The sequence below is a fragment of the Tamandua tetradactyla genome, chromosome 2 (assembly GCF_023851605.1).
Source record: "Tamandua tetradactyla isolate mTamTet1 chromosome 2, mTamTet1.pri, whole genome shotgun sequence".
NCBI lineage: Eukaryota > Metazoa > Chordata > Mammalia > Pilosa > Myrmecophagidae > Tamandua > Tamandua tetradactyla.
The window spans coordinates 209,442,777-209,460,826 of record NC_135328.1 but is presented as its reverse complement, the minus strand read 5'-3'; the positions used below and the strand labels follow the sequence as shown (position 1 = coordinate 209,460,826).

Genomic DNA, 18,050 nt, shown 5'->3' with positions numbered 1-18,050 from the left:
AGTGCTGTAGGGGAAGTTTCCCTCAGCCCAGCTGCTAAGCATATTCCTGCTACTCCCAACATGGAATCAGATTTGAGCAGAGTGGTTGAGTTACACCCTAAGTTCTGGGCACATAAAGGCATAAGTACCCTGACAAATAATCCACTTGATACATGGGCACTCAGCAAAGCTTAGTGTCTTCTCCTTTCTGCCCTGTCCTCTTTGTCCTCCCTGGGGCAAGCAATCTCCCAAGTATCATCTGGAAAGATGGATTCCCCTGGGCTTAGGCCAAGGCCTATGAAAGGAAGATGATGGATGGGCCTGGGAGGAGACTGCTCTCGGTGCCCACCAACCTGCCTCCTTGAGATCCCGTCTGGAAGAACAGGCTGCGGATGTCAGGGCCCAGGCTGGTGGCACACTGGTCCAGCACGTAGTGGTTGCCCTGTTTCCGACGGATTGTCTTCTTGTCCAGCCGTGGACAGAGTGGGATGCAGGGCACCTGGGAATAGGGGCTCTGCAGCTTGGCAGCTAGCAAAGGAGACAGGAGGAGACTGCTTCAGGGCATACACAGCTGTGGGAGGCAGGCAGACCCTGATGAAATCCCAGCTCTGGCGCTTAATTAACTTAGTGGGTTTGGGCAAGTCACTTAACCTCTCAGCCTCTATGAGCTGAAAATGATAGTGGTACCCACCTTACAGAATTGATGGTGAGAGTAAAGGGATACTATATTCAAAGCACCTGGCTGAATGCCAAGCAGAGAGGCACTAAATAACATCACTTTGAAAGGAACACTTGTCTCTGCTATGAGTCCTGGCAGTCTGTTGGACACAGCTAACAGACTTCAATTACCCAGCTCTAGTAAAACTCCTAACCCTTCACTTGGCACACAGTAGGAGCCTAATAAATGCTACCTATCCTTATGAGAAGGCAGTCTTGTCCAATGGAGGGCACACAGTTTTTGAGTCAGACCTGGGTGCAACCAACCCCCTTTCTGACACACTAGCTGTGGGGTCATGGACAAATCACTTAAACCTCCTGACCTTTAGTTTTCTCATCTGTAAAATGGGTAAATAGGTAAGTATTAGGATTAAATTCTAGTGTATCTGCAGTGACTGGTGTGTGCTCAATACAGGGTGAGCTGGGATTGTTTATCTTCATGATTGCTTCCTTCTCAGTCTAGCCTCTTGAGACCAACCATTACTCAGGGTTAAGGTTAGAGGGGAAGAGTCCTGTGCCAAAATACTTTGTCACGGAGCTGGATGTGGGATGGTGATTGTCAGCCCCATTGTAGTGGCCCTCTCAGTTGAGCTCAGAGTGGGAAATCAGAGGTCCTCTCAGTAACCTGGAGCTGGCTGTGTGGAGGCCAGATAAGCAGGAGAGCAGTGCCCCCACCCTGTTCCTTCCCACCATGCCCAGGGCCCTCACCATAGTTCTGCTGCTTCAGTCGGCTCAGGATCCTCAGGACCCTTCGTTCTGGGATTTCTAAGACGTCTGTCTGCTGGGGGTTGTAGGAAAGCTTCTTCCTGGACCGCAGTTGGCCTATGGCCGATTCCACCTCTCGGGCCTTGCAGGAGCCTTCCTTCAGTTTCTTCTGGTAATATCTGTAGAGGCAGTGCCTGCCCAGGTCAGTCTGGCTGTGTTTAGTTCACCCTTCTCCCATGTCTTCTGAGCCCCTGTTCTTTCTGGCCAGCTCTGGAGCAGGAGCAGAAGCCCAGGAGCTGGGAGAACCTGGGTTCTAGTCCAGGCTCCACCACTAACTTTCTTGTGACCAGAGGCAAGTCACTGCCCTGCTCTGGGCCTCAGTTACCCCTATATGAAGTTGGGGAATATTGTTATCTCTACATTGTCACAGCAAATCTCTCGATTTCAAGCTTCAGGTTTCCCCTTGGTAAAACAAGGATCAAATTGTCTACAAACTATAGGGTTAAAGTACAAGGATTAACTAACAAGGCCCATCAAGCACTTAGCAATGTCTGGTGCACAGAAAGAGCTTGGTCAGTATCATTGATATTTTTACATAGATGTGTGAGTGCTTTGTAAATAAGCTGTGGAATTAACTCCTCCTCAGATTTCAGCTTAAGGGCCATCTCCAGAAACCCCTCTCCGTCCTCCTGCAGACTGGTTAGGATCCCTGCTGCAGACCCCCTAACAACCTATATTCACCCCTTCATAACCCAAAGCCCACTTGATTTTCTTAACTTGTTACTACTTGCCTTTTCCCCACTAATCTTCAGCATCATTCATTCATCCAACAAATATTCATTGAGTGTTCACTGTACATTGGCCACTCTTATAGGCGCTTGGGAAAGAGGGGGAGGAGACATCCATACAAGGTCCCATTATCATAGCCTATAGGCTCCACCTCTTATATCAGCCATAGCAACCACCTCTGCACAGGCTTCAACCAGCTTTCCACAAGGACAACCTGATAGGGTCTCATCTCAGGCATGAGATTCTCACTTCCTAACTGGGGCTTATTGGATACATGTGCAACACAGAAGTGCAGGGGAGTTAAATACCTGTGCGGTCTACACTTGAACAACAGAGATGGTGGTTGAAACATAACAGACTTCTGCATTTCTTCCCCTGACAGTTCTGAATCAACTGTCATAGGCTCCTTGTATTGATTCTCCCTCTTTCCCTGTTCACTGTCTTTCCCTCACTCCTGCTTCCTGCAAAGTCAGACCATAGATCAATTAAAAGAAGATGACGTCAGTAGTGATAGGTACTCTGAGGGAAAGTAAAAGAGGGCAAGTGGGCAGCAACAAGGAGTTATTTTGACCACAGTGGTCAGAAGTTTCAGAGGACATGGCATCTGAACAGAATCTTGAAGGAGAGGAAGGAGCAAGCCAAGCAGATACCTGGAGGAGGTGTCTTCCAGGCAGAGGGAATGGTATGTGAAAAGAACAAATGAGAAACAGCTTGATGAGTTCTAGAAACAGCAAGGAGGTAACAGGGGTTAGAAGGGAGGGAGGAAGGGGAGGAGATGTGGGCAGCCAAATGGCAAGGCCAGATCATCTGGGGCTTTGCAAGCAGTGTTGAAAGGTTGGTGTGCTACTCAAGAGGGTTGGGAAACCGTTAGAGAGGTAACCAAGGGTTGAAACTTATGGATCTGCTAGGGTCTCTGCCTATCCATGGGGTGTGAAATTTTGGGTTTTAATGGGCCTCATACACAAAAGACAGAAAAAAATCCCAGAGCCCTCACATGGTGGAAGATTGGATCTAGACTCCTATGTAAAATTAGGACCCAAAAGGCAATGGCCTGAGTAAACCAGAAATTAGTTCTACCCCAGAGGCCAATAGTATGTGAGCAGAATGTATATAAGCATTTTGGATCATGAGTTTTGAGGAAATTGCTTGCCCTGCATTTTCCTCTTTCCCCTTTCCGTGCTCTTGGATGTTGATGTGTTGCTGGTTAGTCCTAAGGAATGGTGGAACAATAAGTTGGAAGTAAACTCGGTGCCTGGGAAAACTTGTGGAGCATTGTTATCTCCCTGCCAGCTTCCTCTGGACTGTCAACATGAGAAAGAAACTCCTATCTTTCTTGAACTGTAATATATTGGGGTCTTATTCCTTAACTAATACACCAACCTAGAAATCTATACCCAGCAAAACTATTTGGTAAATGTGAAGACAGAATAAGGTCATTTGCAGACATACAAGATCTCAAAAATTTTGCCTCCCATGCATCCATTTTCAAGAAGCTACTGGAGATAGGAGCCAAGATGGCAGCTTAGCGAGGTGTGGGGTTTAGTTCGTCCTCCATAGCAGCTAGTAAATAGCCAGGAACAGTACAGAATAACTGCTGGGGCCACACATCAGTAACCAGACACATAGCATACCCCAGTCTGGACAAGCTGGACCAGCTGCGAGCCCACCTAAAACTGTAAGTCCCCCAAGCTGTGGAGCCAGTGCCCCTCCCCCACAGGCTGCTTCCCAGAGGGGAAAGGAAAGGGACTTTACTAGCAGCAGGGACTGAGTGCAACCAAGCTCCAATTGTGGAATTAATTAACAAATTCTGACTACTAAAAATAGGGCCCCAGCTCAACTGAACCTCGAGTAAAAGCTGAGGCTGCTGGGTTTTGTGCTGATGTAGAGGGGGCAGGGCTGATGGAAAAAGGAAAAAGAGCAGAGGTTTTTTGGATCAGACAGCATAAAATACTTGAAAGGGTCTGGTTCCTGAGGGAAAGGAGGGGCACATAGGACCTGGAGATGCAGAGAGCAATGTACCAACTTAAGCTCTTGATTGGCAAACCCTAGGAATGGGGTCCTGCTCTGAAAAGGAATTATTATTTTGTGTGTGGCTATGTTTCTATGGCTTGACTGTTCTTTGGATACAGCTGCAGGGCTTCTCAGGCTCCAAATTCCCCAGGCATGGACAGAATTAAGCTTGTTTGAGAGTTTTTCTGGAGGCTGTGCCTTCCCCAGGAGAGGGGTGGGGTCCAGCTCAGGTGGATTCCCTCTCTCAAGGAATTCAGACCTCAGGGTCTGGAAAACTGAAGCAAGTAAAGCCAGCCTACAACCCCTCCTCTGTCTCAGCCATGTCCCCAGCAGGGAGAGTCTGCTAAAGCTAAAGGTACTGCATCACCTTATGCTGGTGGGACCCACAGGCAGACAAGTGCCACATAATGGGCAGGACAGGAAAAACAGAGTCCAGAGGCTTCATAGGAAAGTCTTTCAACCTGCTGGGTCTCACCCTCAGGGAAAACTGACACAGGTGACTCTTTCCTCCTGAAAGGAGGCCAGTTTGGTCTAGGAAAATCTGACTGGGGTGTATAATACCTAAGTAGATCCTCCTAAGAGGGGTGGGGGGAAAGGCACTATACAGGCAGGGCAAGAAGCAAGAAAACAGGAACTGAAAAATTCTGATCTGTAAAACAAAACCTAAGCTAGAGGTCTAGAATAAGCTGAACTGAATGTCAAAGAATAGATAGACAAAGTCATCCAGCAAGAAAATCCTAGGGAAAAAAAAGTGAAAACAATCTCCAGAATAAACTAATTAAGGAAATTAAATGCCTAGTCTCCAGCAAAAAATAACAAATCATACTAAGAAAATTGAAGATATGGCCCAGTCAAAGGAACAAACCACCAATTCAAATGAGATACACGAGTTGAAACAATTAATTCAGGATGTTCGAACAGACATGGAAAACTTCATCAAAAAACAAATCAATGAATTGAGGGAGGATATAAACAAGGAAAGGAAAGAACAAAAAGAAGAAATTGAAAATCTGAAAAAACAAATCACAGAACTTATGGGAATGAAAGGCACAGTAGAAGAAATGAACAAAACAATGGAAACCTACAAAGTTAGATTTCAAAAGGCAGAAGATAGGATTAGTGAACTGGAGGATGGGACATCTGAAATCTGGCAAGGAAAAGAAAATGTAGGGAAAAGAATGGAAAAATATGAGCAGGGACTCAGGGAATTGAATGACAACATGAAGTACATGAATATACATGTTGTGGGTGTCTGAGAAGGAGAAAGAAGGGAAAAGGAGGAGAAAAACTAATGGAGGAAATTATCACTGAAAATTTCCCAACTCTTAGGAAAGACTTTAAATTACAGATCCAAGAAGTCCAGCATACTCCAAACAGAATAGACCCAAATAGATGTACTCCAAGATACTTATTAATCAGAATGTCAGATGTCAAAAAAGAAAGACAGAATCTTGAAAGCAGCAAGAGAAAAACAATTCATCACATACAAGGGAAGCCCAATAAGACTATGAATAGATTTCTCAGCAGAAACCATGAAGGTGAGAAGAGAGTGGTATGATATATTTAAGACACCAAAAGAGAAAAACTGCCAAGCAAGAATTCTATATCCAGCAAAATTGTCCTTCAAAACTGAGGGGGAAATTAAAACATTTTCAGACAAAAAAATCACCAAGAGAATTTGTGACCAAGAGACCGACTCTGCAAGAAATACTAAAGAGAGCACTAGAGGAAAATAGGAAAAGACAGGAGAGAGAGGTGTGGAGAAGAGTGTAGAAATGAAGAATATCAGTAAAGGTAAAAGAAGAAAAATTAGATATGACATATGAAACCCAAAAGGCAAAATGATAGAAGAAAGTACTGCACTTACAATAATAACACTAAATGTTAATGGATTAAACTTCCCAGTCAAAAGACATAGACTGACAGAATGGATTAAAAAACAGGACCCATCTATATGCTGTTGTGTTAGTTTGAAAGGATGTATGCCCCATAGAAAAGCCATATTTTAATCAAAATCCCATTTCATGAAGGTACAATAATCCCTATTCAATACTGTATGTTTGAAACTGTAATCAGACTATCTGCCTCGATGATGTGATTTAGTCAAGAGTGCTGGTTAAGTTGGATTAGGTGATGATATGTCTCCACCCATTTGGGTGGGTCTTGATTGGTTTACTGGAGTCCTATAAAAGAGGAAACATTTTGGAGAATGGAGATTCAGAGAGAGCAGAGAAGAACGACATTGCCACGAGAGTAGAGAGCCCACAAGCCAGTGACCTTTGGAGATGAAGAAGGAAAACGCCTCCCAGGGAGTGTCATGAAACAGGAAGCCAGGAGAGAAAGTGGCAGATGATACCTTGCTCACCATGTGCCCTTCTAGCCAAGAGAGAAACTATGACTGTGTTCACCATGTGCCTTTTCAGATGAGAGAGAAACCCTGAATATCATTGGCCTTTTTGAACCAATGTATCTTTCCCTGGATGCCTTTGATTGGACATTTCTATAGACTTGTTTTAATTGGACATTTTCTTGGTCTTAGAACTGTAAACTATCAACTTATTAAATTCCCCCTTTTAAAAGCCATTCTGGTATATTGCATTCCAGCAGCTAGCAAACTAGAACAGCTGTCTACAGGAGATGTATCTTAGACCCAAGGATAAACATAGGTTGAAAGTGAAAGATTGGAAAAAGATATTTCACGTAAACAACAATCAGAAAAGAGCAGGAGTAGCTATATTGATACCCAACAAATCAGACTTTAAATGTAAAACAATTAAAAGAGATAAAGAAGGACACTATGTATTAATAAAAAGAACAATTCAACAAGAAGACATAACAATCATAAATATTTATGCACCGAGCCAGAGTGCTCTAAAATACATGAGGCAAACACTGTAAAGAGAAATAGACATATCTACCATAATAATTGGAGACTTCAACTCCCCACTCTCATCAATGGACAGAACATCTAGACAGAGGATCAATAAAAAAACAGAATTTGAATAATATAATAAATGAACCAGACTTAACAGACATTTATAGAACATTACACCCCACAACAGCAAGATACACCTTTTTCTCAAGTGCTTATGGATCATTCTCAAGGATAGACCATATGATGGGCCACAAAGCAAGTCTCAATAAAATTTTTTAATTAATTTATTTATTAATTTAAAAAATTTAACAAATGAACTAAAACATTACCATGTGATCAATCCGTTCTACATATATATAAGTAATTCACAATATCATCACATAGGTGCATATTCATCATTTCTGAGAACATTTGCATCAATTCAGAAAAAGAAATAAAAAGACAACAGAAAAAGACATAAAACAAAAACAAGAAAAAAAAAGATTATACATACTATATCCCTCACCCCTCCCTTTCATTGATCACTAGCATTTCAAACTAAATTTATTTTAACATTTGTTCCCACTACTATTTATTTTTATTCCATACGTTCTACTCCTTTGTTGACAAGGTAGATAAAAGGAGCATCAGACACAAGGTTTTCACGGTCACATTGTGACACCTGTATCATTATTCTATCATCCTCAAGAAACATGGCTACTGGAACACAGCTCTACATTTTCAGGCAGTTCCCTCCAGCCTCTTCATTACACCTTGAATAACAAAATGATATCTACTTGATGCATAAGAATAACCTCCAGGATAACCTCTCAACTCTGTTTGGAATCTCTCAGCCATTGACACTTTGTCTCATTTCACTCTTCCCCCTTTTGGTTGAGAAGGTTTTCTCAATCCCTTGATGCTGAGTCTCAGCTCATTCTAGGATTTCTGTCCCACGTTGCCAGGAAGGTCCACACCCCTGGGAGTCATGTCCCACGTAGACAGGGGGAGGGTGGTGAGTTTGCTTGTTGTGTTGCCTGGAGAGAGAGGCCACATCTGAGCAACAAAAGAGGCTCTCTTATGGGTGACTCTTAGGCCTAAATTTTAAGTAGACTTGACCTATCCTTTGTGAGGTTAAGTTTCATATGAACAAACCCCAAGACTGGGGGCTCAGCCTATAGCTTTGGTTGTCCACACTGTTTGTGAGAATATCAAGAATTCAACTTCAGGAAGTTGAATTTCTCCCCATTCTCCCCATTCCCCAAAGGGAACTTTGCAAATACTTTTCCACTCACTGACTGAATCACTCTGGGATTCATTGGGGTATCACTTTGGACAAACCAACAAAATCTCATGTCCTACCTGAGATTCAAAGTACTTATGGTATTCAATCAAGCAATCTACATAAGTTATATTAGGAAATGCACTAGTCAAAATATAAATTTTGTACCAAATAAACATTCTTTGCTTTAGTCTCACAATAAGGTGAAATTTTAAAACATTAATTACCATCTATTTTCAGCACCCTGCAGTAATGACATTCCTTTGTTCTTTCTCATGCACAAATATTTTTAAAATTAAGTCTCAATAAATTTTAAAGATTGAAATCATGCAAAACACTTTCTCAGATCATAAAAGAATGAAGTCAGAAATTTCTGGCAGAGGGCCAGAAAATTCACAAATATATGGAGGCTCAATAACACACTCTAAACAACCAATGGGTCAAGGAAGAAATTACTAAGAGAAATCAGTAAATATGTAGAGGCAAATGAAAATGGAAAACACAACATATCAAAATGTATGTGATGCAGCAAAGGCAGTGCTAAGAGGGAAATTTATTGCCCTAAATGCCTATACCAAAAAAAGAAGAAAGAGCAAAAATGTAGGAATTAACTGTTCACTTGGAAGAACTAGAGAAAGAACAGCAAACGAACCCCAAAACAAGCAAAAAGAAAGAAATAATGAAGATGAGAGCAGAAATAAATGAAATTAAGAACATGAAAATAATCAATAATATCAACAAAGCGAGAAGTTGGTTCTAGGAGAAAATCAATAAGATTGATGGCTCCTTATCAAGGTTGACAAAAAGAAGAAGAGAGAGGATGCAAATAAATAAAATCAGAAATGGAAGAGGAGACATAACCGCTGACCCTGCAGAAATAAAGGAGGTAATGAGAGGATACTATGAACAACTTTATGCTAATAAACTAGACAAGGTGGATGAAATGGACAACTTCCTAGAAAGGCATGAACAACTAACATTGACTCAAGAAGAAATAGACAACCTCAACAAACCAATCACAAGTAAAGAAATTGAATCAGTCATTAAGAAGCTCCCAAAAAAGGAAAGTCCAGGACCAGATGGCTTCACATGTGAATTCTACCAAACATTCATGAAAGAATTAGTACCAATCCTGCTCAAACTCTTCAAAAAGTTGAAAAGGAGGGAAGTCTACCTAACTCATTCTATGAAGCCAACATCACCCTCACACCAAAGCCAGACAAAGATACTACAAGAAAAAAAGATTACAGACCAATCTCTCTCATGACTATAGATGCAAAAATCCTCAACAAAATTCTTTCAAATAGAATCCAGCAGCACATTAAAAGAATTATACACCATGACCAAGTAGGATTCATCCCAGGTATGCAAGGATGGTTCAACATAATAAAATTAATGTAACACACCATATCAACAAATCAAAGCAGAAAAACCACATGATTATTTTGGTTGGTGCAAAAAAGGCATTTGACAAAATTCAACATCCTTTCTTGTTGAAAACACTTCAAAGGATAGGAATAGAAGGGAACTTCCTCAACATGATAAAGGGAATATATGAAAAACCCACAGCTAACATCATCCTCATGGGAAAAAACTGAAAAATTTCCCCCTAAGATCAAGATCAAAACAAGGACACCACTATCACCATTGTTATTCAACATTGTGTTGGAAGTTCTAGCAAGAGCAATTAGAAAAGAAGAAGAAATACAAGGCATCCAAATTGGAAAGGAAGAATTAAAACTCTCACTGTTTGCCAATGATATGACATTATATGTCAAAAACCCTGAAAAATCCACAGCAAAACAATTAGAGCTAATAAATGAGTACAACAAAGTGGCAGGTTACAAGACCAACACTCAAAAATCTGTAGTGTTTCTATATACTAATAATGAACAATCTGAGGGGGAAATCAAGAAAAAAATTCCATTTACAATTGTGACCAAAAGAATAAAATATTTAGGAATAAATTTAACTAAGAATACAAAAGACCTATTTAATGAAAACTACAAGAAATTGCTAAAAGAAATCACAGAAGACCTTAATAAATGGAACAGCATACCATGTTCATGGATTGGAAGACTAAATATAGTTAAGATGTCAATTCTGCCTAAATTGATTCACAGATTCAATGCAATACCAATTAAAATCCCCAAAACTTACTTTTCAGAGACAGAAAAAAACCAATAACCAAATGTATCTGGAAGGGCAGGGTGCCCTGGATAGCTAAAAGTATCCTGAGAAAGAAAAATGAAGTTGGAGGTCTCACAACACTTGACTTTAAGGCATATTATAAAGCTACAGTGGTCAAAACAGCATGGTACTAGCATAAGGATAGATATATTGACCAATGGAATCAAATAGATTGTTCAGATATAGACCCATTCATCTATGGACAATTCATCTTTGATAAGGCAGTCAAGCCAACTGACCTGAGACAGAATAGTCTCTTCAATAAATGGTGCCTAGAGAACAGGATATCCATGTGCAAAAGAATGAAAGAGGATCCACATCTCACACCCTATACAAACATTAACCCAAAATGGATCAAAGACCTAAATATTATATCTAAGACCATAAAACTTTTAGAAGAAAATGTAGGGAAATATCTTATAAATCTTATAATAGGAGGCAGTTTCCTAGATCTTATACCCAAAGCACGAGCATTGAAGAAAGAAAGAAATGGGTACTCCTCAAAATTAAACACTATTATGCATCAAAGAACTTTGTCAAGAAAGTAGAAAGACAGCCTACACAATGGGAGACAATATTTGGAAACAATATATCAGATAAAGAAAGGTCTAGTATCCAGAATATATAAAGAGATTGTTCAACTCAGCAACAAAAAGACAAACAACCCAATTACAAAATGGGCAAAAGACATGATCAGACACTTCTCAGAAGAGGAAATACAAATGGCCAAAAGGCACATGAAACTCTTTTCCCTGGCTCAACTTCCCTGGCTATTAGGGAAATGCAAATCAAAACTACAATGAGATATCATCTCACACCCACCACAATGATCATTATCAATAAAACAGAAAACAAGTGCTGGAGAGGGTGTGGAGAAAGAGGCACACTTATACACTGTTGATGGGAATGTCAAATGGTATAACTGCTGTGGAAGGCAGTTTGGTGGTTCCTCAGGAAGCTAAGTATGGTACTGCCGTATGATCCAGAAATACCATTGCTAAGTTTCTACCCAGAGGACGTGAAGGCAAGGACACTAACAGACATTTGCACACCAATGTTTAGAGCAGCATTATTTACAATTGCCAAAAAATGGGAATAGTCCAAATGTCCACCAACAGATGAGTGGCTAAACAAGCAGTGGTATATACATATGATGGAAAATTATGCAGCTGTAAGACAGAATAAAGTTATGAAGTATGTAACAACATGGAAGGATCTTGAGGACATTATGCTGAGTGAGATTAGCCAGAAACGAAAGGACAAATGCTGCATGGTCTCACTTATATGCATTAACATTAGTGAATGTACTTGGAGAATTTCAGCTCAGAACAGAGACCATCAGGAAATAAAATAGGGTAGATATTGGGTAATTGGAGTTGAAGGGATACAGATTGTGCAACAGGACTGATTGTAAAATTTCAGAAATGGATAGCACAATACTATCTAACTATACACAATAAAGTTAGTACACTGAAGGAAGCTGAATGTGAGAATGATAGAGCGAGCAGGGCTGGGGACATAAATGAAATCAGAAGGAAAGACAGATGATAAAGACTGAGATGGTATAATCTAGGAATGCCTAGAGTGTACAATGATAGTGACTAAATGCACAAATTTAAAAATGTTTTTGCATGAGGAAGAATAAATCAATATCAGTATTGCAGGGGGATGAAAGTAGATGGTAATTCACATTTTAAAACTTTAACTTATGTGTAAAACTAAAACAAAAATGTTTATTTGGTGCAAAATTTGTATTCTGACTAGTGCATTTCCTAATATAACTTATGTGAGCAGTTTAATTGAATAACATAAGTACATGGAACCTTGAGCAGGGCATGAGATTTTGTAGGTTTGTCCAGAATGATGCCCCAATAAATTCCAGAGTGATTTGAACAGTGAGTAAAAAAGTATTTGCAAAGTCCCCTTGGGGGAATGGCGAGAAAGGGGGAAAATTCAACTTCCCCATGTGGAGAATTTCTGATATTCTCATAAGCAGTGGGGACAACAAATCAATAGGCCAAGGCCACAATCTTGGAGTTTGTTCATATGAAACTTATCCCCACAAAGGATAGGCTAAGCCTACTTAAAATTAGACCTAAGAGCTGGGCCCGGCCCGCGGGCTGAGGTCGGCGCTCTCCATGAGGTTGCTGGCCTTGGCCAGCGCGGCGCCGACGCGGGGAACGCTCTTCGCGTTGACTCAGCGGCAGCGGTGGTGGCGTTGGTCGGCTCCTGTGGTCTTTTCTTTACCCGGGCGCCAACTACACCCGCCCACTGGCTCGCCTCCCTGCCCTGTACCACGCAAGACAAGGTGCTAAGGGACGCAGAGCGGCGAGACGCGCGCGGCCCCGGCCAGCTTGATCGCAGGAGTTAGTGCAGAGGTGGTGGCGGAGGACGACGGCGACAAGGACGAGGGCCATCCTGCCCGCTCCCTGCGTTCGGCGTCGCTTCGCTCTGCTGACCAGCACTCGGGAGTGCAGTCTGGGAGGCGGGATGGAGTGATAGGGAAGATGTTTGTGGGTTCTTCTGTGGGATCAGTGGGCACGCCTATTGTAATCAGAAAACTCCAAGTATAGCAGCAGGGATGGATGAACAGGCTCTTTTAGGGCTAAATCCCAATGCTGATTCAGACTTTAGACAAAGGGCCCTGGCCTACTTTGAACAGTTAAAGATCTCCCCAGATGCCTGGCAGGTGTGTGCAGAAGCTCTAGCCCAGAGAACATATAGTGATGATCACATAAAGTTTTTCTGCTTTCAAGTACTAGAACATCAAGTTAAATACAAATACTCAGAACTGACTACTGTTCAACAACAGCTAATTAGGGAGACGCTCATTTCTTGGCTTCAAGCTCAGATGCTGAATCCCCAACCGGAGAAGACTTTTATACGAAATAAAGCAGCCCAAGTCTTCGCCTTGCTCTTTGTTACAGAATATCTGACTAAATGGCCCAAGTTTTTTTTTGACATTCTCTCAGTAGTGGACCTAAATCCAAGAGGCGTAGATCTGTACCTCCGAATCCTCATGGCTATTGATTCAGAGTTGGTGGATCGTGATGTGGTACATACGTCAGAGGAGGCTCGTAGGAATACCCTAATAAAAGATACCATGAGGGAGCAGTGCATTCCAAATCTGGTGGAATCGTGGTACCAAATCTTACAGAATTATCAATATACTAATTCAGAAGTGACATGTCAGTGCCTTGAAGTAGTTGGAGCTTATGTCTCTTGGATAGACTTATCCCTTATAGCCAATGATAGGTTTATAAATATGCTGCTAGGTCATATGTCAATAGAAGTTCTACGGGAAGAAGCATGTGACTGTTTATTTGAAATTGTAAATAAAGGCATGGATCCTGTTGATAAAATGAAACTAGTAGAATCTTTGTGTCAAGTATTGCAGTCGGCTGGGTTTTTCAGCATTGAGCAGGAAGAAGATGTTGACTTCCTGGCCAGGTTTTCTAAACTAGTAAATGGAATGGGACAGTCATTGATAGTTAGCTGGACTAAATTAATTAAGAATGGTGATATCAAGAATGCTCAAGAGGCACTACAAGCAGTTGAAAACAAAGTAGCACTGCTGTTGCAGCTACTGATTCATGAGGATGATGACATCTCCTCCAACATTATTGGGTTTTGTTATGATTATCTTCATATTTTGAAACAGCTTACAGTACTCTCAGATCAGCAGAAAGCTAATGTAGAGGCAATCATGTTGGCCGTTATGAAAAAACTGACTTATGATGAAGAATATAACTTTGAAAATGAGGGTGAAGATGAGGCTATGTTTGTAGAATACAGAAAGCAGCTGAAATTATTGTTGGACAGGCTTGCTCAAGTCTCACCAGAATTATTGCTGGCTTCTGTTCGCAGAGTTTTCAGTTCAACGCTGCAGAATTGGCAGACTACACGGTTTATGGAAGTTGAAGTAGCAATAAGATTGCTGTATATGTTGGCAGAAGCTCTTCCAGTATCTCATGGTGCTCACTTCTCAGGTGATGTTTCAAAAGCTAGTGCTTTGCAGGATATGATGCGAACTTTGGTAACTTCAGGAGTTAGTTCCTATCAGCATACATCAGTAACTTTGGAGTTCTTCGAAACTGTTGTTAGATATGAAAAGTTTTTCACAGTTGAACCTCAACACATTCCATGTGTACTAATGGCTTTCTTAGATCACAGAGGTCTGCGACATTCTAGTGCAAAAGTACGGAGCAGAACTGCTTACTTATTTTCTAGATTTGTCAAATCTCTCAATAAACAAATGAATCCTTTCATTGAGGATATTCTGAATAGAATACAAGACTTACTAGAGCTTTCACCACCTGAGAATGGTTACCGGTCCTTGTTGAGCAGTGATGATCAGTTATTTATTTATGAGACAGCTGGAGTGCTGATTGTTAATAGTGAATATCCAGCAGAAAGGAAGCAAGCATTAATGAGGAGTCTGTTGACACCACTAATGGAAAAGTTTAAAATTCTGTTGGAGAAACTGATGTTGGCACAAGATGAAGAAAGGCAGGCATCTCTGGCAGACTGCCTCAACCATGCTGTTGGATTTGCCAGTCGAACCAGCAAAGCTTTCAGCAACAAGCAAACTGTAAAACAATGTGGCTGTTCCGAAGTTTATCTGGACTGTTTACAGACATTCTTGCCAGCCCTCAGTTGTCCCTTACAAAAGGATATTCTCAGAAGTGGAGTTCGTACCTTCCTTCATCGCATGATTATATGCCTAGAGGAAGAAGTTCTTCCATACATCCCATCTGCCTCAGAGCATATGCTCAAAGATTGTGAAGCGAAAGACCTCCAAGAGTTCATTCCTCTTATCAACCAGATTACAGCCAAATTTAAGATACAGGTATCCCCATTTTTACAACAAATGTTTATGCCCCTCCTTCATGCAATTTTTGAAGTGTTGCTCCGTCCAGCAGAAGAAAATGACCAGTCTGCTGCTTTAGAAAAGCAAATGTTGCGGAGGAGTTACTTTGCTTTCCTGCAAACATTCACAGGGAGTGGAATGAGTGAAGTCATAGCAAATCAAGGTGCAGAGAATGTAGAACGGGTTTTGGTTACTGTCATCCAAGGAGCGGTTGAGTACCCAGATCCAATTGCACAAAAAACATGTTTTATCATCCTCTCAAAGTTGGTGGAACTCTGGGGAGGTAAAGATGGACCAGTTGGATTTGCTGATTTTGTTTATAAGCACATTGTCCCTGCATGTTTCCTAGCACCTTTAAAGCAAACCTTTGACCTGGCAGATGCACAAACAGTATTGGCTTTATCTGAGTGTGCAGTGACACTGAAAACAATTCATCTCAAACGGGGCCCAGAATGTGTTCAGTATCTTCAGCAAGAATACCTGCCCTCCTTGCAAGTAGCTCCAGAAATACTTCAGGAGTTTTGTCAAGCACTTCAGCAGCCTGATGCTAAAGTTTTTAAAAATTACTTAAAGGTGTTCTTCCAGAGAGCAAAGCCCTAAGGACTGGATTTCCCTGTGCCTACTTCATGATCAGGAATTCCAGTTCATTATTTATGAAAATGTGGTTTTTGTGTGCCACTCACACTGATCTTTTTAAACATAGCTTGAGTTTATGGCAGTATATGTACTGGGATTTTTCTGTAAAATGGGTGTAATTTTCCCTAAATGCAGGTATGTGACAACATAAGTTGCTTGCATGCCAACTCATTGTTCTATATAAAAATGCTGTTAAAAGATAACAGCAAATTTATCCTTGTACCTTATTTTTTTTTTATTTGAAACTTTAAGTCCTTTATAAAGACCATAATACAGTGGAAAACTGTGCTTTTAAAAATTACTGAATATAAAATGTTTGAGAAATTTCATTTTCTTTGTGTGTAGGCACATTAAGTATGGGGGAAATACAACAATCAAAACTAATTTTTTTGTAGATAGCCATTACATTTCTTTAAACTGTTTCAGTACCTATGTGTATTCTACAAAAGAGAATGGTTTCGTAAATTAATTGATTTAAAAGTAGGTGTGGGTGTTACACATTTTTTTTTAATACAAATAAATAAATTTTATGTAGTGAAAAAAAAAAAATTAGACCTAAGAGTCACCCCCCCAGAAAACCTCTTTTGTTGCTCCGATGTGGCCTCTCTCTCTCAGCCAACAAGACAAGCAAACTCACTGCCCTCCCTTTTCTACATGGGACATGAGTCACAGGGGTGTAAACCTTCCTGGAAGGGTGGGACAGAAATCCTAGAATGAGCTGAGACTCAGCACCAAGGGATTGAGAAAACCTTCTAGAGCAAAAGGGGGAAGAGAGAAATGAGACAAAGTGTCAATGGCTGAGAGATTTCAAACAGAGTCCAGAGGTTATCCTGGAGGTTATACTTACACATTATATAGATATCACCTTTTTAGTTAAGGTGTGTTGGAGAGGCTGGAGGGAACTGCCTGAAAATATAGAGCTGTGTTCCAGTAGCCATGTTCCTTGAAGATTATTGTATAATGATATAGCTTTCACAGTGTGACTGTGTGATTGTGAAAACCTTGTGTCTGATGCTTCTTTTATTTACCTTATAGACAGATGAGTAAAACATATGGATTAAAAATAAATGTATAATAGGGAGAACAAATGTTAAAATAAATTTAGTAGATTGAAATGCTAATGATCAATGAAAGGGAGGGGTAAAGGGTATGGTATGTATGAATTTTTTTTCTGTTTTCTTTTTATTTCTTTTTCTCAATTGATGCAAATGTTCTAAGAAATTATCATGATGATGAATATACAACTATGTGATGAAAAAAAAAATACAGGGCATCTGTTCCATGCTTCAGAATGAATAAATAAATAAATAATAGGGGGGACAAATGTAAAAAATAAATTTAGTAGATTGAAATGCTCATGATCAATGAAAGGGAGTGTTAAGGGGTATAGAAAACATAGGGGAAACAAAGGTTAAAATATATTGGGTAGATGGAAATACTAGCAGTCAATGAGAAGGAGGGGTAAGGGGTATGGTATGTATGAGTGCTTTTCTTTTTTCTTTTTATTTCTTTTTCTGAATTGGTGCAAATGTTTTAAGAAATGATCATGGTGATGAATATACAACTATGTGATGATATTGTTAGTTATTGATTATATACCAAGAATGGAATGATTATATGGTAAGAATGTTTGGGTTTGTATGTTATTATGTTTGAAAAAAATAAGAAGTTTTTAAAAAAGAAGCTACTGGAGGAGATGTTCTCTGAAAAGAGGGCATAAACCAAAAAATAAAGGAAGATATTTATACATAAAACAGATCTAACACTAGAAAGAGGCCAAGATAAATGAAGATGGTGAAGGGAGACATGAAGGGAAATGGCAGGAAGGAAGTAAAACTGACATAAAGGACAATCAAGTTGTATCGCTGCAGCTTAAGAGGCAGACATTTGAATGGCTGGCATCACCATACCTGCTGTTGAATTTCTGCCTTTCTAACCCAAAAAGGTTATGGGATACGTGATCCATTAAAACAAGGAGGTAGACCAAGAAAGAGTAAGACATTGTGGTCCAGGAAGTG

General features: G+C 40.4%; 2 protein-coding genes across 19 annotated transcripts in view; one reads left to right on the top strand and one right to left on the bottom strand.

Annotated features, from left to right (window-relative positions):
• The window catches only part of SPATA21 (spermatogenesis associated 21), a 68,109-nt gene that overhangs the window by 926 nt on the left and 49,133 nt on the right, over window positions 1-18,050 (bottom strand). For all 18 annotated transcript variants that reach the window (XM_077151134.1, XM_077151138.1, XM_077151132.1 and 15 more), the window contains 2 exons: window positions 1,405-1,580; window positions 333-507 (listed from right to left, as the gene is read on the bottom strand). In XM_077151134.1, coding sequence (XP_077007249.1) covers window positions 333-507; window positions 1,405-1,580 — 351 coding nt within the window. The remainder of the gene's footprint in view (window positions 1-332; window positions 508-1,404; window positions 1,581-18,050) is intronic.
• On the top strand, window positions 12,726-16,581 carry LOC143674850 (exportin-T). Its single transcript, XM_077151127.1, has 2 exons — window positions 12,726-12,834; window positions 13,034-16,581. The coding sequence occupies exon 2, from the start codon at window positions 13,108-13,110 to the stop codon at window positions 15,994-15,996; it is 2,889 nt and encodes a 962-aa protein (XP_077007242.1). The 5' UTR covers window positions 12,726-12,834; window positions 13,034-13,107; the 3' UTR covers window positions 15,997-16,581.